Source organism: Numida meleagris, chromosome 18, assembly GCF_002078875.1.
Source record: "Numida meleagris isolate 19003 breed g44 Domestic line chromosome 18, NumMel1.0, whole genome shotgun sequence".
Taxonomy (NCBI): domain Eukaryota; kingdom Metazoa; phylum Chordata; class Aves; order Galliformes; family Numididae; genus Numida; species Numida meleagris.
This window is the reverse complement of record NC_034426.1, coordinates 7,232,568-7,259,083: the sequence shown is the minus strand read 5'-3', so window position 1 is coordinate 7,259,083 and position 26,516 is coordinate 7,232,568. Positions and strand designations below refer to the sequence as shown.

At 41.3% G+C, this 26,516-nt stretch overlaps 1 protein-coding gene and 1 long non-coding RNA gene across 7 annotated transcripts; one reads left to right on the top strand and one right to left on the bottom strand.

The window, feature by feature from the left end:
• Positions 7–21,363, top strand: LOC110407608. 2 transcript variants are annotated; one of them, XR_002443949.1, is made up of 4 exons: positions 7–179; positions 1,245–1,318; positions 5,881–5,913; positions 19,615–21,363. It is a non-coding gene; the product is annotated as an uncharacterized LOC110407608 (long non-coding RNA). The 2 variants fall into 2 exon arrangements; XR_002443948.1 differs by having other exon boundaries at positions 1,245–5,913.
• On the bottom strand, positions 8,796–26,516 carry RAD51C (RAD51 paralog C). Of its 5 annotated transcripts, XR_002444098.1 has the most exons (10): positions 26,324–26,515; positions 25,020–25,278; positions 24,652–24,818; positions 23,988–24,121; positions 21,154–21,285; positions 18,809–18,875; positions 15,255–15,315; positions 12,654–12,714; positions 12,428–12,537; positions 8,796–9,107 (listed from the first exon to the last, which is right to left on the bottom strand). XR_002444098.1 is itself a non-coding variant. In XM_021416178.1 (9 exons), exons 1-9 carry the CDS (start codon positions 26,439–26,441, stop codon positions 12,514–12,516), a joined length of 1,023 nt encoding a protein of 340 aa, XP_021271853.1. In that variant the 5' UTR covers positions 26,442–26,515; the 3' UTR covers positions 8,796–12,513. The 5 variants fall into 5 exon arrangements, 3 of the variants coding, with proteins under 3 accessions (XP_021271853.1, XP_021271852.1, XP_021271851.1); XR_002444096.1 differs by having other exon boundaries at positions 12,428–12,714; positions 26,324–26,516; XM_021416178.1 differs by having other exon boundaries at positions 8,796–12,537.

Sequence of the window (26,516 nt, the reverse complement as noted above, 5' to 3'; positions counted from 1 at the left end):
GGGGGGGGCGCGCGCCTCAGAGGCGGGAACGCGGCCGAGCGCTGAGGGGGCAGATGTGGAGGCGGGAAAGGAGGGGAGGGCCGGGGGCGAGCAGACAGAGAGCGGCCGCGCCGATGTGATGAGTCACGCGAAGGCAGCCAGACGCGTAGGTTCCTCACAGGAACCCGGAGGAAACATGAGTGCGTTCCTTATTACCTAATCCCCGCCTCAGGATTTCCCTACGCTCATCGTTTCCGCAGCCGTTGTCGCCTACCGCGGGCCCTGACAGGACAGGGCCGGGGAGGAGAGGGGAGGGGAAGGGAGGCCGCCTTGCAGAAAGGGTCGTACGAGCAGAGCGGCTTCTGTGAGGAAAACGACCGCTCGTTACGCGGTCCGCGAGGAAAACCGCCCTTTCTGGAGCTCCCGAGGGGCTAAGGGAGATCCCCGGGCCGGGCCGGAGCTCGGCCGCTCTGCAGAGCTCCGCCTGAGGGGACGGCCGTGACACGGCGCTGCGCGCGAGTGACGCACGAGCGGTCGGCGCGTGGTGGCGGAGCGGCTCCGCGGGGCTGCGGTCACGGCGCTCCGCTCGGCTGCTGCCTGATGCGAGCCGCTCGTTTGTGAAAGGCGTTTCTTGCCTTGTTTTATTCACTGCTCGCAGAAAGCCGCTCTCGGCGGTGTCGGGTCGGTAAATAGCAGCGGGGAGCAGCTGTGAGTGCCACGCGGTTGAAGGGGCTTGCTCACGCGGGAAGGAATGATACCCCGAAAGCCTGCTGCACCCTGAAAAAATGGCCACAGGCAAAACTGCTCCCGAATGTGAACGGATTGGGATGAGGGACCCGTTGTTCTCCGCGGGGCAGGTGCTGCGGTGCGCCTGCTTTCTGCTGGGGCACGGTTACTTCAGAGCCAAACCGATTTTAGACCGTTTCCGGCGGCTGCGTCGACTGATCGCGCTGTAATCTTGCGAATATGTAAAAGCCACGCGAGTTAAAACTGCGACTGGTTAAAACTGCGATTGTCACAGTTGGTCTTAGTCTTCCGCTGCCAAAAGCTCTTCACGCGGCAGCAAATCGCGCGGCTTCTCCCCCGAGGATCTCTCCAAGTGCGTTTGTCGCTCGCCCGGTTACGTATTTTCAGTGTAACGTTATTTAAGGAGGCCAGGTAGATCTGAGGGGTACAAATGATTGCAGCTCTTTCTGAAGAGGTAGCCCGTGGCTGCAGCTGATGACATCATTGCTGCTTTCTTTTTTTTTTTTTTTTCCCTTTAGGTTTGTACTGCATCATCCATGAGTCACCACCCTCAGGAGAACGCGTATCAGTGCAAGTATCCGAAATAACAGTTGTAAGTTCATTGTTAGGTGTTTTTCAGTAGTAATTCGGAGACAGCTGGAGTTCCCGAAAACTGTGATCAAAATAATAGTCAAGGAGTATGGTCTTAATTCTAAAAAGTCGGATTACAATGATTTCCTAGGAAGCACAAGCAACATCAACAAATGTATGATTTAGCTTCGTGTTGCATGACAAAAAAGCAATTAAGCTAGCTATCCAGGAAAAGATTTTAAAAGCATTTAAGATAGCCTTTTTCTTAATTTTTTTGCTAATTGTGTATTTCTGAGTTGTTTAAAACTCAAAGAGTATCTGAGAGTAATACCTACTCTGTTTCATGTTGAAATGTTGGAGTTACCAGATGTCCTTGATTCATCTTGGCACTCCCGTGTGCTTTTCATCATTTGTCTGATTGCAAAGGACACTAATTAAAATGAAATAGAGTAGAACTTTGTACTCAGGATACTTTGTCAAGTTTTGGCACTGTGGTCATGTTAGTATTGTTTTGTTTTGTTATTAAGTAAAGTACTCATGGCCCTAAGCCATGCTGACATTTGTTTCTGGGAGGGAAGGTGAAAAACCATTCTTATTAACCTGCAATGTGGAACATATGGTAACTGTGGGTGGTAGGGCTAAGTTAGGCAGCCAGGAACCTGCTCTCACTTCGCTGCACAGAAACAGCAGGGTGGGCAATTGCCACAGAAGGTAACCACAGTGCTCCTTGCTGCTGGCCAGAAAAGGAAGCTCTAAATGCAACGTATTATCAGGTAAAGTTCTAATCTGTGAGAGGTGCGTTTGGTACTATTATAAAATGCTTTTAGTGTTTAGTAACTCTGGAAGCTAAAATTAGAATGCGTGCCCACACTCTGGATTGCTGGGTAGCAGCAGTATGAATGGCTCCTATGTGCTGAGGTCAGGTGAATGGAATAAACTCACAATTCATAAAGTTCTGAGGCTGAAATCATTGGTTTACAACTTGTGGTCAGAAGTGGATGAGGCTTGCACCTGACCTGAGAAGGAAATGCAGGTGTTTGTATCCTGTTTTGGCTTCATCGTGTTGTGTTCTAAGAAGGTTTTACAGTCCTGTGTTAGAAAACAATTCTTTTATTTTAGTCTTGAAAATGTATCTTCCTCTTTCTCGTTTTACTGGCGAGAAAGAAGCAGGATTTAAGCAGGCCTTGAAGAGGTGACCTGAATAGTATGGCGTGCAAGGAGAAGTGCTTCTTAATTTTTTGTAACCTTTGGAAGTAATTCTTCTACTCTGACAAGTAGGAAGAATAAAAAGACAGGTTGTTAAAAAGCATTTGACAATAACATACCGATGTGATATGTTCTGATACTATACAGAGGAGTGTAATGGGAAAACCTAATGGTGAATAAATTGCAGTCAAAGGTGATCTCTTAAAAATGCAGGGCTTTTGCAGTAAGCCAGAGGTAATTTTAGAAGCTATATTCTGTTTTCCTGGTCAGATGAAACCATCAGAAATGCATACGTTTCAAAGCCTTTGACTGGTCTCATTTTGAAGGCAATTCTGCTGTTGAGTTTGCTGCAGTGTTGTATATGGGATAATATATGAAATTATACTTGTAATATGCTGTTGAAAGAGCTTAAAATTCTATGTGCTCATATGATCAATATCTGTCACCTTGTGAATGTGAACACAAGTCTGCATTCTTGTTACAGCTCTTAAAACTCTATGATGTTATTATTGTTCAGCTTCACTAAAATAACTTCAATTGTTTAAGAACAGTGAGAATTTTGTAGGAATGCAGTGAGAAGGCTCTCATTAACAAGCTTCATCAAGCTCCAACTTATTTTCATAGCTTCAGCCTTTGCTCCTTTGCAGTTTCAAAAAGCACAGTATCTTTGGCCACCACAATTGTACTGGGACCTTCATCATAACAGTTATTCTATTAAGATGTTCCTCTGAACCACGATCTCTCTCCCTCTTGTGGTTTTTGGGGCCAAGTCAGCTTTTTAAGTTTAATATTCATTGACTGTTTGGAAATAACCACGTTCACTGCAAAACAGGATTTTGGGCCTGAATCCCATTTCCAGCTATCATGGAAAGGAAAATTCCATTTGCAGTATTCCACTCATACCTTTCTTAGGAAAGGGGTTCCTTTTAATAGCAATAATGAGAAATAGGATACTAGTCCATGCCTATTTAGTTAGATTTGGAAATCTGTTGGGGAAAAATATGTGGAGGAAAGAACAAACGAAAAGCTGAGCCCTTCAAAATGATGGAACGTGTCTGGAACACTCTCAGAGCAGACATAGCAAGATATAGTACGACATATCTTGCTTCTCATTAACAAAGGTCACTTGTTACATCATAAAATCTTTGATTGACTGATTGAAGTGTGCCTGTAGATTAATGCCCATGGGTTTACCTCAGCAAAACACAGCTGACCACGTAACACTCAGTAACGTGGTCTGGATGTTGTCAAATCATGAGATCATCTTGCAGGCAGGAGCACGCCAGAGTCCAATAACTTGTTAAGGTTGATCCACTTCAGCTATCAGTCACTCTTCATTATCACAATTTCCTCTTACTGCTAAATGGAGCTGGAGGGCGCAGACCTCCTAGATATCAGCAAACAACAGACTTTACTGACGTTGTTTCTGTGCCAGGCTCTTCCCCTATGCTTTCCATTTTTGTAGCATATTTCATCTGCGGCTGACGTCCAACAGAACCATACTGTGTGAATATAGCACTACTGGAATTGCGAAGCCCGAAGCTCGCTTTTGTTCAGCAGAAGCAATAAAAAGACTGTATGTCACTTAAATCACATTTACACTCTGTTCTAGGGATTTCACAGTGTGTGCATATTCTGCCCTTTCAGGATAGAGGTGAAGTTCATCCTAAAACGAAAACAAAGTTTAAGCCAGGCTCGTTAAAGTGCCTGGTGGGATTTAAGACTTACTTTAAGTGACTTATCGACATCTTACTGTAGATTCAATTCTTGATTCTGTGATATCCTTCTCCAGTCACAAGACTTTAAATTTTACAGTCACTTACTTAGAAATATCTATTAAAAAGGGAAAGAAAAGAAAAAATTATTGGCTCATATGAACGCCACCAACCAACCGCTGTTGTGCCCATACTCCAGATATTATGTTTATAATTCGTCTGCTATAAAAGTACAGTTAAAAAATGGTAGGATTTACAGACTTTAAAATAGGTATGCTAATTTCCTTTGAACAGCCTCAAATAATGTGCTTCAGTCATAGGAGTTTGGGTTAATTATACAAAATAAATGAATGAATGACTTTAAAGAGAGACATTTATGTGATGCCTCCCATAACATTTATAGTCAAATATGCAGTAAGCCTGTATAGTGAAAAAAGGTGTGACCATTGATGTTACAATCTCCTGCTGACTATCTCTCACTGTATAGGCATAATTTCTATGCTAAGGAGACAACTTGTTCTTCAGCCCAAAACATTTTATTTTAGCAACATAAATAATAAAAACTGAATCACTAAGGAAATGTAGTTGTAACCGTGTTGCTAAAAGTGCAGTAGTTCACGCTAAATAAATTAGAGTATTAGAAGGATACACGTTGTAAATTTAGAAGTCCAAAATAATGTCATGTGAGATACCAAGCTGAGCGTGTATTCAAACAGCGTGCCTGGAGACTGTGCAAAAAACACCCACAGCCACTTAGAGCCATTTATTGTGGCCCATAGAGCTTCTGCTTTGCGTTCCTATATACATTACTTGATATTTTATATTTTAAACATCATCCCTTCTCATTGTTTGCAAATGAAGTCTAATTTTTTTTTATCCTGATGCTTCTCAAGCTCTGTTTAAATCACTGGCAAGAATTTTTAATTAAAATAAATTAACATTACTAGCTATAGTTCTTGAAGCATGACTTCAATAAAATATATATTCTTCTATGCATCCTTTCAGCATATAGTCTAACTTTATACTGCTTATATAGTGAGTGAACCACTGCTTTTAATACCATGTATTATTTCTGTAGATTGTTACAACTGCGTAGAGCTTATTAGTCCTAATAAATAGATGGGGCATACTGTACAAATACTCCTTGCTTGTATGGAGCAAGATGGTAGCTTACAATTTAACAGTGGGTGCATTTGTGGGTGAAATTCAGAACTGGGAAGTGGGCCAGTTCCCGGTGATTTCATTTTTCAGTATAGAGCATCAATGCAGAAATCTTTCACTAGCTAAGGCAAGCCAACTTTCCTGACCCTAATCGTCCCAAATCATTCTATGGCTGGGAGCCACAAGACATTGAGTACATAGCTTTGGGAGCCAGGGAGAGGGGAAGCCCAGGAGCGGGTAGCAGCTGGCACTGGTTCCCAGTCACGGGGAGGACTGGTGCGGAGGAGGCCTGGGCAGGCTGCTTGGCAGCCCTGTGACACTGCCAAGTTCAGCAGCCGGTGGCTCACATTTCCCTACCATGAGGTGGCACTTGGAATGGTTGGGAACCACAGGTTAATTTCTCTGGTTTGAGTACTGTAAAGAGAAGTACTATTTCCATTACGTATTCTGTTGTAATATTTGTATTACTGCAACGTAAGCACTCTATTTAATTTCCCTCTAGGTACTCTGTCCTAGGGCAAGAAAGCATTGAACCGTAAGTTAAAGATATTTCATATAAAATTAATATATGTTAAAACAGTATAATATAGCTTAATGTGCCTTTCTAAATAATTATGATCCTGAACATGAGGCAATCGCTTCTGAGAAGCTGGAACGCAGTTACTTGTCCTTCCAGCTGACACATCTTCTCTTGTTCAGAAAAAGGGTGGAGGTAGAAAAGCAGGCAGTAAAGATTTCACCATTGCCATTAATCCATGAAATGCCTTTGAATAAATCTCATTCTAAATTTAGTCACACCCAAAATGACTAAAGGAACAGTGACTGAAATTCAACAGAAAAACAGATGTTTGTCTCAAAGCTGTACTTGACATTCGGGTTAGCAGCTGATAGTCAACCAGTTTCTAATTGACTTTAATGCAAGGCTGTTTGGCTGCATAACTTGAACCTTGGCTACACGTTCTTATCTTCCATTAAACTATTTCCTCTCCAGGTTTTCTTAATATCATTCTACATGGAAGTTAGTTGGATTCTCAGTGTATCATAATGGAAAAGGCACAGAACACATGAAATCAGGAAGAAATAAATTATTTTCCGTACCCAAACTTGAGGAGTTTCAGAATAGGATTCTGGGCTTGAGGAGAAGTACACCCTCACCACAATGTTTTCTTGTTGCTGGGCCTTGTGGTACATACTGTATTCTTGTTGTGGTGACAGAGTAAGTTCCTACATCACAAGTAAATGTCAACCCTACAAAACTGAATAGTATTAAACTCAGCATGACAGTTAAAGCTGCTGCCTTTCAGAACAGGGGAACTTTAGCAACAAACCAATCGACCTATTTTAGTTTTGACTCAGTGCCATGAAGTAGCTAGCTAGAATCTTACTTCTTGTGCAGTCATAAAATTCTCTTCTGCTGCTCACTATTATGAACTGACGCTCTAAAACGCAGGAGAATTCCAGGCACATGTAAGAAAATACCAACTTGCCATGGAAGATTTATTGGTAAGGCAACGGTCAAATTATTTCTTTATTTGCAACTCTAAGCCTGGAACAGCTTCCTTCCTTCTCTCCAGCAGATGAGAACAAAATCTGGCTCATTTAATCTAATTTTGTCTCCGCCAACAGATCCTTCTCTCTAGTTCTGGTCTGCAGAGCTGATTTTTATTATAACTTCAATTAAAATAAATATATAAATAAATCTCAGCATAGACAGCTTCCAATATTTCTTCTGGATGTTTTATAACTCCCTCTGTTAACCAATAACTACTACTTTAAAAAATATATATTTTTATAATGGCATCTGGAATACTGGAGGATCTAACATTTGCTCGGACAAAACGATCTGCCATGGTATCACAGGATCAGGATTCAGCTGGGGCTTCTGGATGCTACTTTACTGCAAGCAAAATAAAAAGAACAGTCAGATGAAATGAATCGTGTATTGGATACGTCCTTGCACATGTAAGGATGTGCTGAGGATATTAAATCAAAACAATAAATTGACAGAAATGGATTTTCTCATAAATACCAAACACATTAGGTAGCAGCCATCGCTAGTAGCCAGCAGTGCTCCTTAAATATTGCTACGCCATCCACAGTGCGTGCTTTTCCTTGTGGCTATGCAGGCATGTGCGCTGTGCTAGCTCCCCCTCCTCCTGCGCTGCAATACGTAGGAAGCTATTATTCCCAAATGGAGCATTTGCTTGCTGACATCACATGCGGTAGGACCCTTTTGTTTGCCTGTGTCTCCTGCATTGAAATGTTTGCCTGAGTCACGCATCCCGCCGTCTTTCTTCCTCTCTGTCATGCTTGCTTGAGAGTTTCTCCCTGACTCATGGTTTTAAAATTTTGGTACAGCCCAGTTTGCTGTATGGCAACTGACTACTTTTCCTTTTAATATTTTATTATGTAAATTATGTCTTAATACTATAACGATCCAAAAATCACTGTCACTTTTTTTTTTTTTTGCAGCTTTTTCAATAGAGAGCTTTTGTGACTCAGATTCAGCACTGGATTTTGTTTCAAGGCAAAGTCAGTTTAGCGTTACTAAATTAAAAATTAAAGATAGTGACTCCCACAACTTGAATTTTCCATTTACTCTTCTGGCTGAGTTTCCTCAGCTATAACATTAGCAAGCTGTGCCAGAAAGGGGGGCAGATGCGCGCATGTGTACAAACACTTCTCACAACTGAAGAAGTGACCATTTTGCACTGCAGTACCTTTCTTCTCCTCTAATAATCTTATCAATTTGTTTTCTATTAATAAAAAAGGACAAATCCCTGCTGTTGTTTTCAGCAGATAATCATTCATTTAGTTTAGATTCTGAAGCTGCTAATATACTGCTGCTGTCTAAGAAGCCCGGGTCTCCTCTTTGTTAAATGAAAGCTACAAACAAAGCACAGTCCAACTACAGAATTTTCATTCTGAATGCCTTGGTGAAAGGAGAATATGGAAAGCTAAGGGCTGAACAGCAGTTTGGCTCAAGCTTGAGTAATGATAGAACATTTTCACTTACCAAAATAGAAACATAAAATTGCACTAAATCTTTTGTCCTTCAAATCTAGCCCTTTTGTCTCTGTTGTTACCAACACAAGATAAATGAGAAGTTCAAAACAGTGCTTGACTGCCCTTGATCAAGGACTTAGCAGCAGGTAAGGGCTAACGCCCCAATCTGGCATAGCATTAAAGCATGCATTTATCTTGGAGCATCTCTCAGCAGCTCCACAGCTTTCTGCCCTGCTTTGAGGCACCTGAGCAGATTGCTGCGTGAAGCCTTGTTAAAATTCAGATGCACACAAAAACAGATGAGTGATCAAGAACTGTGTCATTAAAAACACTGCACTAGATGCTCGCATTTCCTTTTTCTTTTTAACCCAAAGTAACTGTATTCTTCATCTCAAAAAACTTGAAGCCTCATTATATAAAATAGATTTTATTATAAAAGTAAAATTATGCCATACACAGACAATTTTTCTGCCACAAAAAATTGCATATTGTAGTTTAAACAATAAAATAAAGTCCAGAGCAGGAATTGAAAGAACCTCTCAGGCTGCCTCTGGCTGCATGTTCTCTATGTGCTTGTTCTGATGTAGCACAGCTTTTTGTAACAGTTCTTTGGAATCACTGTTATTTCTCCTCTTCTGTCCGTGGCCGTTTGCGAGGGTTCATTTCAGTACCTTCCGCATTTTGGGTGACAGGTGGAGGCTGCACATCTCGGAAGCCCTGAGGCTGTAATATACAAGTAAAATCATGTGATATCGCTTCTATAGAGCATGAGTAACTCTAGATCCCAGAAGATCAGAATGAGGCATGATGCTATCATTTATTTTAGATGAGTGGAATGCTTCTAAATGAGGTTCAGCTCAGAACTGAAAGCTTCAACACACGTGGCCACTAGTTATTGTCTCTCCTTTTATTTTTCAAAGATACCTTCCTTTCACCAACAAAGCTACCATTTGCTTTTTACCCTAATAACCCCCCTGATTATGTAGCGGTGCTTCTCGGCAAATTAACGTATGCTGCCTATTTAAATAAATTCAAAGCCAAATCCTTCAGCCCAGATTCAAGCCAAACTCCCACAGAAACAAGATGACCACTGGATTAATTGCCGCAGCCATTTTCAGAAACAACGCTTAAAATTTTCTAAGACCTCTTTGTGTTTCATGCATCTATTTAATGAACTGAAAACATCAAGGAGACATTGCAAGAGAAGAGGATACCTGAATTGGCCTTAGCAGTCAGCAGAGACATTCCCAGCTAAGTGATTTATGGGACACAATGGGCTGAGTACCTTTAACTGCCAAAACCTAAATGTAGAATTGAAAACTAGACGCTACTACATAGTACAGAGCTTAAGGTGATCTGTTTTGCTTGGTACCATTGGTATTTTCTGTTACGTTACCTCATAGTTTGATGATCTTAAAGGATTTTAAAAGATGGAAGATCTGAGAAATCATTTAGTTAAATGTCATCAATTACTGCATAACACTGAGATGTTATGTGAAGCCTTCAACTGCCATATCTCCAAATGCTGTGTAGGGAGCATTGCTGACAGCTCAGTGAAGAGCTCTCACTGTAGCACAGACTTAAGAGAGGAAGAAGCGTTAATCAGAAAAAGAAACTGCTTGGAGGATCCTAAGCGCTCAGGCTGAGATGAGGGGAAGAGCACACCTCAGGAAGGCTGAGGCTTCAGGTTCATGCAGTGTGAAAAACCAGGGAGAATTACTATCAGATGTGTGACTTTTTCAAAATGCCAGTATGTCCTGCACCAAGATGAATCCAAGATAAAACCAATTAAAATGTTTTGCTTGTTTCTCATCTCTGTATTTCTATTTCTAAATGCCTCACCTCACGTAGCCTGCAAGGTTTTTAAAGGAATAAACAGCAAGAGGTGCCACAAGGGCAGAACTTGTGCGGTCCCTCTGCTATTTTAAGCAACTCAAGTGTTATTCTAAATAGCATAATGGGGAATCTTCAAGTTTAGTGTTTCACCGCTGCTTGCATCTAATCTCTGCTATTTCCCTTAGGCACAAAGGTGGATCAAAGCCAAGAATCCACTTAATCTAGCATGCTAGACTCTCAGTAAAAGCATTCCAGTGGCTATAAAGGCCAGAACATGATGAAGTAGGCTGCTTAGCATGGACATTTTGCATTTAGTTAAAGGCATGTATATACTAGATACAGCCTCTCTCCAGTGAGAAAGAAAACAAGAATTTTGTAGGTGTATGCAAAGCTTGTTAGTGGTGTTATATGGAGAAAACACGGCTAACAGAACTAAGGCTTAGAAGGCTCACTTGGTCCAGCTCTGATCACAGCTGTGCTCATCTTGGGTTGTTCTTTGGTGTCTCCCGGTGCCTACAGACTGCATCAAAACTGATGCCTTTATTACTTGCATTACTACTGCATCAAAACTGATGTCTTTATTACTTTAAAGGTATTCTCATTGTTAGTCTGGCAGACCCTCCAAAATTCAGGGAAATATGAACAATTCTTACTCAGAATACAAGTTCTGGGTCCTTATCTTTCACAATCAAATAATCAGGTCATATTACCTGGGAAATTTAGATGAATCAGATAAGCCATTTACTCCCTTGTGCTTAAATCAACTTACATTTCTATACTCTGCGCTTAAGAATGAATCCTTATCAGCCTGTGAAAGAATTATTATTTCATTTGTTAGGTGTTCCACAGCTTCCACACTTGCTCAGGCTGGTGGCTGACTTACCAATATGCTAGAAAGGGAACAGCTGGAAAAGAACTGGAGCTTCAGGCACTAAGTCACATACTTCTCCATCAGTGTACAAGCACTGATCAACCAGTTTATCACATAGTTTGGTACTTTTGATTTGCACCGAATTTAAGACAATTCTAAGCCTAAGCATCTTGGATGATTTTTTTTTTGTCTGCTGGTTATACACAGATGTCCCCGATCATACTTGGAAGCACTGAATACATATTTACATCTTCCAGTTTAGCTACTGAGATGAGAATGAGAAATAGTAACAGCAAACAATTACTATTAGACCTGCCTTTCACAACGGAAACAGGGATAATACATTTTTTTACTTACAGAAACGTCTGCTGAAGCAGCTCAACAGGATTAAAGGAAAAAACAGAGGGATAATCTGAAGTTGTAACTAATCTTTGATTAGGATACAGTCTCAACTGTACTTCAAGATTGTGTACATTCACATGGATGAAGACAGCATAGCTGTTTTGTAATATGTATAAAGCTGAAATGGCAATTAAACTAAGAAAATCCATCTGTTTGGCAGCTGCAGAGAGAGGGCTGCACAGCCACATCACATGATCTAAACAACCATGCGATGTGGTCCCATTTTCCTGTCCAGTCTTCACAGAACCTATATAGATCTATCTATCTATCTAAATAGTGAATGCATTTAGAAGTGGAAAAAAAACCTTGATTTCTGCTCAATAGTTTGAGGACCTCATTTTAGGGCAGCATTAAAATCTGCAGGAAATGCTATGGCAACGTGTTTCCATGAGGACACACAGCAAACAGTTATGGCACGTACCTATGTATTTGTCATTTGAAGACACAAGAGCTGAGTGCTTGTTTTTTAACCTATAAACAGCTTAAACAATATATATTCTCATTAATATGTATCTAAGCACTCAACAAAAGAAAACAATCACAGAGTTTACCTAGGGCTGAATAAGCACTCCAGCTGGAATCTCATCATATAACAACGGAAGAAAAAATAGATACTTCTGTCTATATTGCCTGGTCATAGGGTCACCAGTACGACAGAGCTAGGAAAGGCAGAAGTACAAGCTGTGTTATATCAGGCAATGTAGTTAGAGCAGAGATATGGAGGTCTCTAGAATACTGTGAATGATTCTGGTCACCCTTGTCCTAAAAAATGACAAACTGGAACAGATGCAGCGATGAGCCACTAGGGAAACAAACAATCTGATGAGAGAAAGCAGCTTGGCTTCCTGAAGTCTTCCAACAGGAACGCTCGGAGCGCAAGATTCTCCTCTGTAATTGCACTTAGGCCAAGTGTTAACATGAAGGGTTACCTTACCATGATAAACTATGCAGCACTAGGACAAGCAGAAATGGGCACAGGTTGCCTGTAAATTTGATGATTAACCTGGAGACATCCTGGTATTACTGGCTACCTTCAGAAAGAAGCTGAAAGGCAACATGAAGAAAGCAAACAGCATTCTCAGGTTTGTGCATCTGAAAATTTCTTTACTTCTAACACTTTGTTCCCACCTCTGTATCTCCATCCCAAAAGAAATACTAACTGTAATGTTGTATGTTGTGGTTGACTCCTTCTGACTCGGTGATTTGTACAATGTTGCCAACCTGGTTTAAAAAAAAAAAAGATAATTATTGTCTATGAATGCAATAATAAAAAGATCATAAGTAACTCAATGACCAGACCCAAGGTTGCCTACAGTCATGTGACAAGTGACCAGTGGAATTTTTGTGTGTATTTTCACATCGGTCATACAAACTCTGGATGCCAAAATCCCATCCCTATGCGACTTGTCAGCTCAAACACAATTCAGACCTACTAAAAAAGAGCAATTAATTAGCCTTGTTTCATTACAGTAATTCATCACATTCTTGGAACAATATTAATTCTGAATTAATTTCAAATGCCACTTTCTTAAAATGCAAACAAAAACGGTTTTAAGCACAATTCTACTACTCCATAAAGGAACCATTTTCTGCTTGGCCTCCCAACACTGGGAGATACCCTCAAGAATTCAAAAACTTCCAGGGAGATTTTTTTCCCTAGGACTTTCACAAGCCTGTCAATATAACCTAGCAGATGAAGAATGAGAACAAAACATTCTATTTCTAAGCCTGACCTTACCAGCGACATACAGCATGACCTGGAGTAAATAGCTTTTCTTGTATTTCTTCTCTAACACCTCCTTGATTTTGTGCATTTAGAGTCTAAGCAATGCATCTTGACTTGAGCTTGTGCAGCACGTAGCCCAACAGGTACTTGCGTAATACAGAGAGATGATTGCAAAACACCTCAGTAGCAAGGGATTTTTCAACCACTTCTAAGGCTGCTAGTTTGCACCCCGCCCACCCGATCCAAACTACACCAATGCAAAGCCAATACAGAAAGCGTTCTCTCTGTACCAGGACAGCCTGCCAAGGATCCTGTTAATTATTTTTGTTTTTTTCTTTTTTTCCTCCCTGAGGTGCCATTCTATTAGAGAGCACGTAATTACAGCCTGAGGAACACTGCCACTTCGTATTAGCTATGCAGGGAATTCCTCAGAACATCTAAGTGGTGGGTTGTACTTTACAAAATAGCCTAAATCCGAAGCTGCAGAAGCCATGCTTTTACAAGCACTCAGCTGGAGCTCTGCTGCATAACTCTGATTCAAAAGGATCCTTCCTCACAGCACTGAAAACCCTTGTAATAAAGCTCTGACATTTCCAGTAGCAAAGAGAAAAATGAGATGGATATCATATTTAGTCAAAGTGCAGTAAAAAGAAGACAAATGGATTCTCAAATGGTCATCTTTGCACCTCAGTAACCTAATATAAAAACCAAGAATAACCACAGTGGATCATCAGGTACAAGAAGCTTACATACAATTGTAATCCAAACTGCTGTGCTTCCGCAGGCCTTGCTCCATATTAGCTGCATATTTATAGCAGTAAATAAAACACGTTTGCCTGTCTTTGGCTTTACTTCTGGAACCTATACCTCCAAACTTACTAGCTGTGTTGCAGAAGGAAAAAAAAAAAAAAAAGCTCTTCACTTCTGATATACAAAATGGACTTTTCTTCATTGCGTAATCATCACATCGATGCAATTTCCCCCTTATAAAGACTGTTAACTAATCAGTGTTAATTTAATTCAAAATTAAACAGCCAGCTGTAATCATTTTGTATTGCCTTCAAACATGGAATTCTTAGAATTTAAAAAAACAAAATTCCACAAGAGAGTGTCACTGCACTTCAAGTTTAACAAGCAAAAGTATGCACTACAACATTCCAGCAGCATTTTGCTCACTGTTTGCAGAAGATTAAGAAATCAAATGAGGGCTTCTTAAAGTCCCAAGTTGCAGCATTGTGATACTATATGCAAGACAAACTCAAATGACCAAGAAATAGAAATAAGCCTGTTATATAGGGAAGAGGGGAAAAACGTACCAAGAAACCAAAACAGATCTCACTGCAACAGACAAAACTTTTTTAAAAACCATTTTTAGAACAGACATCTTCACTCCTTTGGGCTTCTAAACCCATCTTCCATAGGTCCACCCTACACTGTCAGTAAGGGTAGCTCTCTTTACAAGCCTCCACAGCTTGCTGTAACTCAGGATTTATGCAGCTGTCCAGTTTTCCAGAACCATCGTGTCACATTTAAAAACAGAAAGAGCCAACAGCTGCCACTGAAGTGCAGGGGTCAGCAGGCCCATGTAATCTTCCCAAGAATTAGTGTGTAGATGGAAAGCCTTCTTTAGCGTTAAATGAATTTGTATGGACTGCACCATTCAGACTGAAGTAAAGAAATTCCATTCCCTGCTCGCAAAATATGGTGAGACTGAATTTCTGATAGAGCCATACTCCCACAGAAGCAAGGATTCCTGTGTCTGAGCAAGTGCCATTACAATAATTGGGTCGGCCATAGCACAACACTGCAACAACTAACTGCACCAAAGAGGACAAGCAGAACAGTTCAGCCCACACTGTCTTAGCTCAAACAAGACAACTTCTCTTAAGCTTCAGCAGCCTGGGTCATGGAAGACCAAGGAGAAAAGTCAAATTTAAAACCCTGCTTGGCCACTAGAGCCCATTTGAAAAAGATTCTCCAATGTCACACTTGTCAGTCCTACTGCATACCTTTACTGGCCTATATTTTCACTCACCTCTGACTGTTGTCCCAGTGAAGGATTAAACGCACAGTAGCAGCATGTCCCCAGCTTTCTCCTGCAAAACAAAAGTGATATCTCCTTTAAAAAACAGCAGCTTCGTAAATTGAACTGAAAGTAGACCAGTCTTCAAAAAAAAAAAAAACCACAACACCAAAAAACCATGCTTAAACACATGTATTTTTCTTGCAGCAGCAACTCCCATCTTTTTCATACATACAAGGATTCCACATCTAGTCCATCAAATAGACCAAAACAATGAATAATCTCTGTGTTTTGTAGAAAGCTTGATGCAGCACCTCTGTATCTGTAGAAGAAATTTACATATACCTAATAAAGGACAGGTATTAGACAAATCCTGAGAACAGAGGCACTGTGAAGAAAAGATTTTTCTTATTACGGTGAAGAAGTCTAGTTAGTATGTCTAAATCCTACTTCAAAATTGTGGTATTCTCTCTCTCAAGCATAATTATGAGCAAACATCACTCCCTTTGGGATACATGCTTTGAGAGAAAGTCAATGATTATTCAAGTATTAAGGGCCCCTGAAGCAGTCTTCCACTTCTGACAGAAGAACACAAATGAACGCAACCACAAGTGAAGGGAAGAGGAAAAAAAGAAGGAAGTTTGGAATACTACTGTATTTCATGGGAAACGGTCCTCCTGCTTCAGCTCACACCTGGCAATCTCAGACAATTTACAGACAGATTTATTGGGTGTTTTCCTCTGTTTATCCCATGAGACATTCAGCAGTCTAAAGATGGATTCGATTTTAAAAGAGTCATTTGGGTTAAGTGCTACAAGCCTGCACACAGCTCTAACTTCCCAGTCACTTATTTGTTGGATCTCCATCATGACAACAGGCCCACATCCCCTGTGTGCTCTGGTATTCATTACAGCATGGAGAAGAAAAAACATGATTCAATGATATGGAAGACCTAGACCCTCCAGGCATCTTGCCAGACTCTGTTCCATTATACTGAAATTGAGATTAGAGATTTTGGTTATCAGATACAGTTCTGAGTCAAAGATCAAAACACATTTTACAATGGGTATAAATTCCACACCAGTATGTTTCCAACTATCTTGAATACGAGAGAAAAACACTACTGTAAAATGAGACATTTCTGAGTTAAAACTGTTCGCAGATTAATATTTGACCTCTTTTCTAAATATATCAAGTAGAAATATCTAGGAACAGCCAGCTTAGCTATCACTAGTGAGAAAGAGAGCTGCCCCTTTATAAAGCGCTTGACTTAATACCTTGCAGCATCTGTGCTTTTTTTTTTCCCGTCATAATTAAGAACTTCCCTTCTGCTAGGAAGATGAGTAAGAGTTTAGAGATGAATGTTCTTGTAAAATCTTAGAAATTTCTAAGGCTTACCAGTCAATGAAGAAAAAAAATACGTAAGGGAGGCAATAGGATTGGTTTTACTTGGAGTTTTTCTCCTGACCCATCCCTCAGCAGCTTCGTTGGCTACAACCAACCACAGACAAGTATGAAGTTCTTCAGTCTTTACAATGTGGCTTTTGAAACAGCCTCACTTCAGAGTGGGTCATAAAAACCATCCTGTAATCCATCAGCTCAATGCTTGCACTGAGTCTTTGGAATAAATTCACATCCAACTGAAAACAGCTTTGGACCACTCCAAAGTACTCAACTTGAGATAGTGCTGTTTAGGATGAGCAGGATACCTCCTCACTTGCATCTTTTACCAACTGCTACAAACCCTCAATTTTGCAAGAGTACATCCTATTTAGTTTAGCTATAGCATGTGGTTATGCATATTCTGGTGAGAGTCACAGTCAGTTTATGGTCAATAGGAAGTTATGTCAAATTACACGTTTGTAAAAATAAAAACATGCACCAGACAATACCTGACATCTTTGAGTTACAGCCTACTCTGAATCCTTTCACACTCCTTACTGCCTCTGTGACTTAAACAGAACAGATCTCAAACACTGCTGGTTATTTAAAAAAAAAAAGACAGAATCTATTAGCTTTAATTCAGTTTATAGCCAGAAAGGCTGCCAAAAATAACTAATACGTCAGAGAGCAAGAGGCAGAAATGACAAAAAGGGTCAGATACTGAAAGCTGGTTCTTTATCTGCATGCACAGCTCAAAGTTCCACATTCTCCAAGGAGATGATCTGTATTTGTTCATCTTATCTTACATCTGTGCCAAATGGTTCAATGCCTGTACAGACACTGAGAACATCTCTGCCTTTGTACCTTCTCCTTTCTCTCCTTCCTCTCCAGAACAAGGGGTTCATTACTTGGTTCACAGAAACTGAAGCTGTGGAGAGATAATTTGTGCCCTTTAACTGCATCACAAAACAATGTAGTTACAACCTGTAAGAAGAAAGAGCTCAGTATTTAACTCTTAATTTGTCCACATCTCTACTTCAGAAGAACTGTTCTATTTTCCCCCGTGCCCATAGCAGAAGACTCTATATGAGGTACTCTGCTCATTACAGGGCAAAATGGAATAGTCTGTAAAAAGAACACTTGAATTCACTATGGACAGGCTGTAGTTGAGGATCCCAGACAGAACTTCCCTCTGTATCATAACTGCAGAGATTAACGTGTAGATAGTTCCAGCTGTGCACCAAATATGAAACACTTTTGCAAGTAATAAATGGAAGCATGTTCAAGAATAATGGCAAAATAAACAATTTCAATTTCTTCGGAGAGGCAGTAGATGGTTCTCAAGATAACTGCAGTGTATTTTGAGGTGTATGACTGCTAAGCTGTGGACGCATGTTCTTCTGTTATTGTTTAACTCACTCATCACAGTCTTCCTGGTAGAAGTTTAATGCCCCTACCTCCATCCCTACATTCTTTGTACGATCCATCACCAGTAAGTTTCACCTCAATTACCTGATCTGCCAGCAGCTTACTTATTATTTAAACAGCTGAAGCTTACCTGGCCCACTTTTGGCAGAAATGGATTGAGAGACAATCAAATAAACAGCTCAGCCAGCACAAAGGATGTGGCAGCGACCTCCAGCAGAGCTGGTGGCCTCCTTAGCTGACACAGCTGCAGCTGGAATACCTTCACAGCCTGAGATGCTCAGGGGGAAGCTGCAACATATTAGTTGCAGGTTGAAATCTAGCTACTATTCTCAGTACCCTGTGCTTCCCTTTAAACTGTGATACTGTCTCTTAAAGAATACTGACAGACCTAATACAGAGTTTACTTTTTTTTTTTGTTTAAAAAGGAAAAAAAAATCCAGCAACATTCTCAGTCTGTTTTTGCAATCTTCAAGTGTCATGCCATTTAAGAATATTTGTAATCCCTTTCCAAAAATCTAACCAGAACTCTAACCCGCATGCCATGTTTGCATTTAGAATAAAATCCGAGTTGATCATTATAATTACAATGCCAACATAGATAAGCAGAGTTCCCCAACGCAGGCAGTTCCAGATGGGTCTAATAGTTTCTCCATGGATTTTGCTACAGCACAGAAATTCAGCAGGCAATTTCATTTTCTTTTTTCCCAGTGCCAAAAATACGGAAGTCATACACAACGCAAAAGCTAAACACCTACCTAATGCAGGTACCAGCATGGACTGGTTTTGTCCAAACTTCGTTGTCATTTGGTTTGTCAGAACAACCTAAGAAACAAGCAAACAAACAACACTTCCAGAAAACAAACACACTACTGGGAGGTAACACTGGGATTTCCGAAGAAGTTTTTTATCAAGTTACTTGAGCAAAACCCTTGCCAACTGAAGGAAGCGTTTGTGTTAACAAGAAAAAACTATAGAGGGGCCTCAACTTTTCCTTGATAGCCAAAACAAAATAAGAAAACTTCGTAAAATGTATTTTCAGTTTGCATTGAAGGAACATTTATTTCATTCAGGATTAAATAAAAATCAAAACAAAAACAACTCCCCCTAAATTTCTTCCTTCCCAAGGGACACAGCTTCTATCTTGCATTGTATGTGTACTGAATACTGTTCGGATCTGTACTTAGATGCACACGTCTTGTACTATAAAGCAGTAAGAGTTCAGTCACTGTGGTTTAAGTGAACTTGATGGTGCTGCACAAAGCATGTATTAGCAGAATTCCTGCACCTTGTAGTCTAAAAATGTGCAAGAGAGTACAATACAAAGCAGAATGGAAGTGAACAGACAGAGCGGGGGAGTGTTTTCGCAGCACGAATCACTCGTAGGAGGTTCACAGACAGTCTAGGTTAGATCTCTGGTAGAAACGAGGGTGGGTGAGACAGAAAAGAGCCAGGAATATTAATTGCAAAGTTCATTAAAAATGAAAAATAAAAAAATGGTATCTATCTTAAACTCCAGGGATTTTCACTGTTTGATATGCTTGTATGATTCTTCCTTGAACAGTCAGAAAAGCAACAAGAGCAAGCGATTCCACTGAGCACATGGGGCACATGCCAAAACGTTTATATAGCTGAAAGCCCTGAGACAAATACTGCACATCTGAGAAAGGTAACTCATACTGAACGGATGACAGCAGCCCCACCAAGGCTCCCCATCTCACTGCAGGAGAAGGGTTGGTCTGAGCATTCCAACACAAGCCACTGAGTTCAGCTTTAGAAACTAAAGAAACCTACTTCCTGCCGTATCAGAGCACTCAGACTGCCCAGCTTTGCTGCCAGTCAAGCAAATTCTGGCACGCCAGCTGAATTTAATTCCACATAGCTTGCAAACAGTCTAACTCAAAAACAAACAAGAGACTCACTGAACTAAACCATTCCTGAACCTCTGTGATTGATCACTTCTTTATCAAGTGTTTATTTAGCAAGTGTTTGTACTAAACTGCTCACTTGTTCAATAGAAAAGTTAAGTTTCCCTTGAACAAAGAAGAAAAAAGGCTACACAATGACAACCGCTCCCTTTCAAGGTCACCAGGTACCCAATTTATGAGCGAAAGCACTCAAAGCAGGAGGCTCTGCAAAAGAAGCAGTCACGTAACATTTGTCTCCCTTGGTGCCCACACTGAAAGGAGGAACCTTCATAATTCACATCACAGAGGACAGGGGGTACACCTTCAGCAGCGAGCACAATCACCGAACCAAGGCAGAATGCAGAGCCACGCTCTTTCCCTTCCTGCAGCTAACAGAGGATGCACAAGGGAAGGCTTATTTTTAGCAGTTATGAACAAAAGCCAATTGCATGAGAGAGTTGTGGGCGACAAGGAAGCAAATCACCTGGAAACAGCTACAGGAGCAAGCACCATTTTGAGTGCTTTGTGTAAGCTCTAATTCCTGAACAATGCTTTTCTGTACTTCAAAAAAGACTTGTCAAAACAACTTCTGGAACAGATGCAGCTTCTGACTGCCATCTGCTGGCTACCCAGCTGCACCTTGGTGGGCCTCCACACTAGCACAAAGGGTGTAGCAACAATGCCCAGGAAGGAAGCTATGGGTTTCCACGGGTGCCAAAACAGCAAACCAAACTCTAGCAGATTAATTGCTTTTTCTTCCTAAGAACAGATTTTCTACTAAGATGGTAGTTTATTTTCAAACTAACAGTAGTTGTAACTGCTAAATATTCCAATGTATTTTATTGTGTGTGCTTTGCAGGTAGAAATTAGTAAAGAAGCATCCTATTGCCAACCACATCCTGAAAGAAGACGATGTGAAACCATGAAAAAAAATGGCATGCTAGCATTTAACATTCCCAGGATGCTTTTTATTCAATTTTTACTTATTTTGGCAAGACCACAATTTTTCCATCTATCCAGGTTTCCCTGTGCCATCTGTCTATACTTGCAATCAAACTGGCAAACATTATAGTAAAGGACATTCCTGCAGTTTTAATTTGCTGTCTGTAGACAATTACAGACCACACTGGCTTAATTCTTTGTTATGCATTTATTCCAAAGTAACTCTTGATGATGTAACTGTGCCCCAGACCTACCGCTGATTTATGATCATTTGCTATGATGATCAGCTGCTGTGCCAGACCATTCAAAAGCCTTGTTCGAAGTGAGAGGTCCTCCAAGTCATGGCGAAAGGGAAATGCAATCCCATCAATTACCACCAGTCGGACCTAAATATAGAAGAAAAGGAAAAACTACCATTACTATCCTACAAACTGACAATAAAGAGCTGTAAGATTCCTTCTTAAGAGCTTTGGAATGTTTTATATAAGGTAATATGTTATTTGATGCTCTGATGTGACAGCGTAACACTTACTGTTACTGGAGACAAACAGCAGTGCACAGAACAGAGCAGGGTAAAGAGCCTTAAGCTCCAAACGCACTTGGTACGTGCAGTACTGCATTATGCATAGACACAAGCTCAGACTATAGCTGTGCTAGCTTGAACAAAATGCTGCTCTAAACCTTTCCATTATTTAGCTCAGAACAGAGCTGCCATTCCAACTCTTTCCAGTTTCAAATCTCATTCACTTAAAGCTCACTTATCTCTGGTACAGAATACGAAATGACAAAGCTGGACTTAAGGCCTTGAAGAAAAGCTGCAGAGAAAATCAGAAATGTAAGTCAGTCCACTCTCCACGAACACTATTTTATTTTACCTTCTCCCCCAAAATGTAAGGTCCAAACTACAGCTAGAAGACATGCTGTTTGCAGTCACTGTTAAGATCATCAGACTCTACAGGTCCTGTCTGTGTCAGAAACATGCGTTTTAACAGATGCCCTAAGATACTGCAGATGCTATGCAATGGAGCTGAGTATCTGCCTTGCCTGGAGATGTTTGCTTTGCTGAATTATTGCTTTTGTAGTAATTGTTAGTTGAAGGTAGAATAAAATGCTGCTACAAGCTCATCACACTCGAGACACCATACAAACATTAGTCTGGGATTTTGATTTATACCAGCTTCATTTGTTGTAGTTGTTCTGATGACCCAAATTTGTCTGAAATACAGAAGGGAGGTGGATTGCCTCAGTGTTCACATGTTGAGTTGTCTCTAAAATCCCAAATATCTGCAAGTTCTTGCATTAACGTACAAGACAAGCTGGAAACAAGAACATTCTTATTTTCTGTATTATTGATTTAACTTGTTACTGGAAAGTAGCTTTGTGGCTGGAACATACAAGCCTGCAACAAATATCACACTGTGAAATGGCCCTGAGGCTCCAACTGAAAAAACAACCCAAACAAAACACTGAACAGTTAGAACTAAAATATGATGTTCTGCTGTTAAAGTTTTTCACCTTTCTGCAAATTCATTTCATCTTCCTCTTGTGTAATTTTTTTACTGGAAAAAAAAAACCAATCAGTTTAACAATCTGAGCATGACTCATACTGGAAGGGAATGTTTACACAGGTCAATTACTTGCCTATCAGATTAACACAGCCAGGTAAGATGTAATTTAGTTTGCTTTCTTCTGGTTGCACTCGTTACAAAATAGCAAACAATATGGCCTAGTTTTGAATGCTTTAGATCTACTTGAGAAAGCTCCATAACACATACCTTTCACATGTCAGTTGGTCTCTATACAACATCAATGAATTATGTTTATCATGACAATAACATTTTCTAACATGTTTGAGTTTTTTTTCATATTATTGGTATTTCTCATACTAACAAGACCTCAAAGTAAATGTTACCCATTGTCTTCCTCTTACAACTACGTATCCTCTCCTTGGAGGTTTTCTGATAGTTCCAGTCTCAGCTCCAGATCTACAGAGGGATCACACTAATTTTAATGAGATCTGGACTTCAATAAGCAATCTGTCAAGACACTTACAGCCTGTCCAAGGAATCACCAGAAGGTCGTATGGTTTTCCTGCAACCTTCAGGATTTCAGGCTCCAGGCCAAGCAGCGATAATCAGCACAGATGGCACCAAAGAACTGCAGCCCAGTGTAACTGCGCTAATGAAGCCATGTACTTTCCACAAGAGCAAACACAACAGGGCACCGTTAGTAACTGGCAGAGAAAGGGAAATACCAGACTATACTAAGCAAAAGTAAGACTCCCATCTGTGCTTTCAAGATCATAACAGCTTCCAAAAATGGAAATGATATGCAAAAAACAATTTAACTAAACAACACTGATTTGTGCTCTGTTGCAATGAGGCAGAAGTTTTGTTCCCCAAATCCTGCTAGGAAGTGATCTGCTATGTAGAGATCTGCTATGCAGAATCTAGAAATCTGGAAAGGAGGTGGAGAAAAATCTGCCTTGCTATAGCATTCCACTAAGAACTAGACACTAGGCAACTTTTTGGCTGTAGTCCACCCAAGAGTTAAGCTTCAGGCTTTCGTTGCTTGTAGCAACAGAAGATGTACTGGAAAGAAATCAGTCATTTTCTGGATGCCAAGATGTGCAGGATGCTTTTGGTTTTAAGTGGTCTTCTAGGAGAAGAAAGCTGGCACTAGGTCATTCTGATCCCCCTGCACAGTGGTCACACGCACACAGCTCAGACTCCTCTTACAGCAGTTTCGTGATGATTTCTAACTTAGTGAGCAAAGAAATAACCTTTCCGGCAACACAGATCCTGTACCTCTGCCTTAAAGCTGAGATTCAGGATGGTGGCAGCACTGGTAACAAAAGTTAATTACTCTCAAGAGTCATTAGTAGTGGAACAAAAAGCAAACAAGTAAGCGAACTTTACATTTGTACTCTGGCATCAGCCAACACATTACTGCCAAGCTGATGAAGTACCAATGTGTTACTCCTCTTACATCAGAGGAGTATTCCTGAAAACATTTAATGCAAAAATTAGTGTTATCTTCAGGTTACTCCACAATAACCCTTACCTTTAAGTTCTGCAATAACTCTTACCTTTGAGTGTTCTGAAAGAAAGTCTGGGAGGAGGTAGACCTGTGCTAGAAGCTCTACGTAGTCACGGCAACGGAAGTAATATATGTGAGAAAGGATACTTTCAAGAGAAAAAGTCTCCAAAGCTTTTAGATGATCTAAGAATAAATAGATGAATAACCAAGTCAGAAATCTGTACTAGCATACTGCTGCCTTCATTATTCCACAGATAGCAACAATAACAGAGTTTCTGGGAGGTTTGCTGCTAAGGGAAACCAGTCAAGGTAAAGAGCGTGGGAAACACATCTTCCATCTGGTTTGGAAGTCAGGAAGGTAGCGAGCAGATGCTCTCTCAGCGTTAGCACATGGATACACGGGAGCCTCCAAGGGAGCTCTCCAGAAGTGAAAAATTACTTTACGAAAAAGAACCTTTCCAATCACTTTCAAGCCAGAACACCAAAATGAAACATCACACAGAAAAAAAGTTACTCTTAGATGAGATCAGCTCAGTGTGCAGCATGGCTCCACAGTCACACTGACGCAGTTCTGGGTATGATACATAGAGGTGGAAGTAAAAGGCTGGCAACAAGAACTGCTTAAACAAGCACTGCTGCTGAAACCCTTCAACTGTAAAATTCACTCTTTGGAAACAGCCTACTAGACAGAAGGAAACCACTTAGCAACATACCTTCTTCTTGATGAGCTTCAGCAATAAGCTGGCAATGCTGCACACAGGCAGTTGCAATATCCGCTACTCTGTCTACCATAAAACTGCCTTCAGTATCAATGAACACTGCTTCCCCAGCTACACCTCCAAAGCATTCTGGGATCTGTACATCCACTGCCAACTGCATACTGTTATGGAAAACAAAGACAAACAGATAAATAAGCACGTTACAAGTCTCCCCCCTCCTACTTTGTTACATTACTGCTAAGAAATAGGGCCAGAAATAGGAAGGAATATGGCCAGGATAACAAGATGAACTCTCACCATACTTAAATTCAACACAGAAAAGTGATTCTCAGTTGCACAGAAGTAATCTAAAAATAAAATACCATAGCTGTGTTTTCCCAACACCAGGTGCTCCACAGATCTCAGTGATTTTTGTCAGTTGCACACCACCTCCCAGAATATTGTCCAGTGCTGAACAAAAGGTGATGATGAAGCCCTGGGCTTGCTCTTCTTCCAGAAGTTCTAGTGCTGTGCACTTTCTGGTGGTGCCAGGACCCCCAACTGTCTTTGCTGCATCACCAGCACATTCCTGCCTGACAACTTGTAATGCTTCCAGTGCCTCTTCTTTGGAGATTCCAATCTCTAGAAGAGACAAAATCAAGAAAAGTTACCTTGCTCTTATAAGCAATTTATTTAGAATACAAACAAGAAACACAGCTTGTTTGGGAGAACCTGATACTGCTGCTGCCTAACACAGAATAATTAATCTTTTTAGTATAAAATGCACACAGCTTGCCAACACGTTTGGAACCAAGGATCTGGTTTGCAGAAGAACTTGGAGCAACGATGCACTGAGTTCAGAATTCAGAAGGCAATGAGCAATCTGCAAACAAATGCCAAAACAGCTGCTCACAGACACCCAGAGGATCCGGGAGAGCAATTCACCTGTTCTGCACCAAGCGTGGTATTGAATTAACCTCAAGTAAGTCCCTGAAAGGAGTCAGGCTGCAGGTTGGTAGGCAGCAGCAGCACCCACTGATCACAGCGAGGCAGCCCAGGGCTGAGCACAGCACGCGCTATTTCAGACATGCAGCAGAGCAGGGAGATGCCTCCAAATATCTTCATATGAAGATACCTCAGGATTTAGTTACTTCACTTTGATCTTCGAGGCAAAACACTCGCGACGTATTAACACAGAGAACCAAAGCACTGCTCAGCACACTGATGGCAGAGGGCCGTGCAGCCGTGTCAGCCTCCTGACAAGCAGTTCTCCTTATAACTTCACATTGGTTCACTTTGTTTAAAGTGTGCAGCCGGGGAAAAAGGAGAGATGAGTCAGAATGCTCTGTTTTATTTCTCAGTGCTTATCGCTCAACCTAAGGGACTCTTGTCACCTGCTTGGCACACACGTCAAACCAGAACCCATTTCACTTCCCCCTCCCTTGAGGTGCCCGAGGACCCCAGGGAAGCTCCCAGAGCAGAAACCTCGGGACGGATAACACGCTTCGGCTTCTCAAGCTGCTTAACGTGCATTAACCTCTGAAAAGAGCGGAATCCTGCCCAAAGCCGGCCCGCCCGCAAGGCGCTTCCCAGCTCCCGCACGGGACGCGGGGCCTGCCCCGGGGTCGCACCGAGCCGAGGCACGGAGCGGCCTGCAGGCCGGGGAGAGCCCGCCCCGCGCCGGTACCTTTGCTCAGCCCGCAGGGGCCGGTCTCCAGCAGCTCCTGCGCTGTTTGGAAGCCGGCGGCCAGCAGGCGGGCGCGCAGCGCGGGGCCCAGCGGCAGGCTGCCCACATCTCGCTGCATACCGCGCCGCGCAAACACCGCTCTCCGCGGCGCCCGCGCGGCTCAGACAGAACGGCCTGAGCGCATGCGCGATTT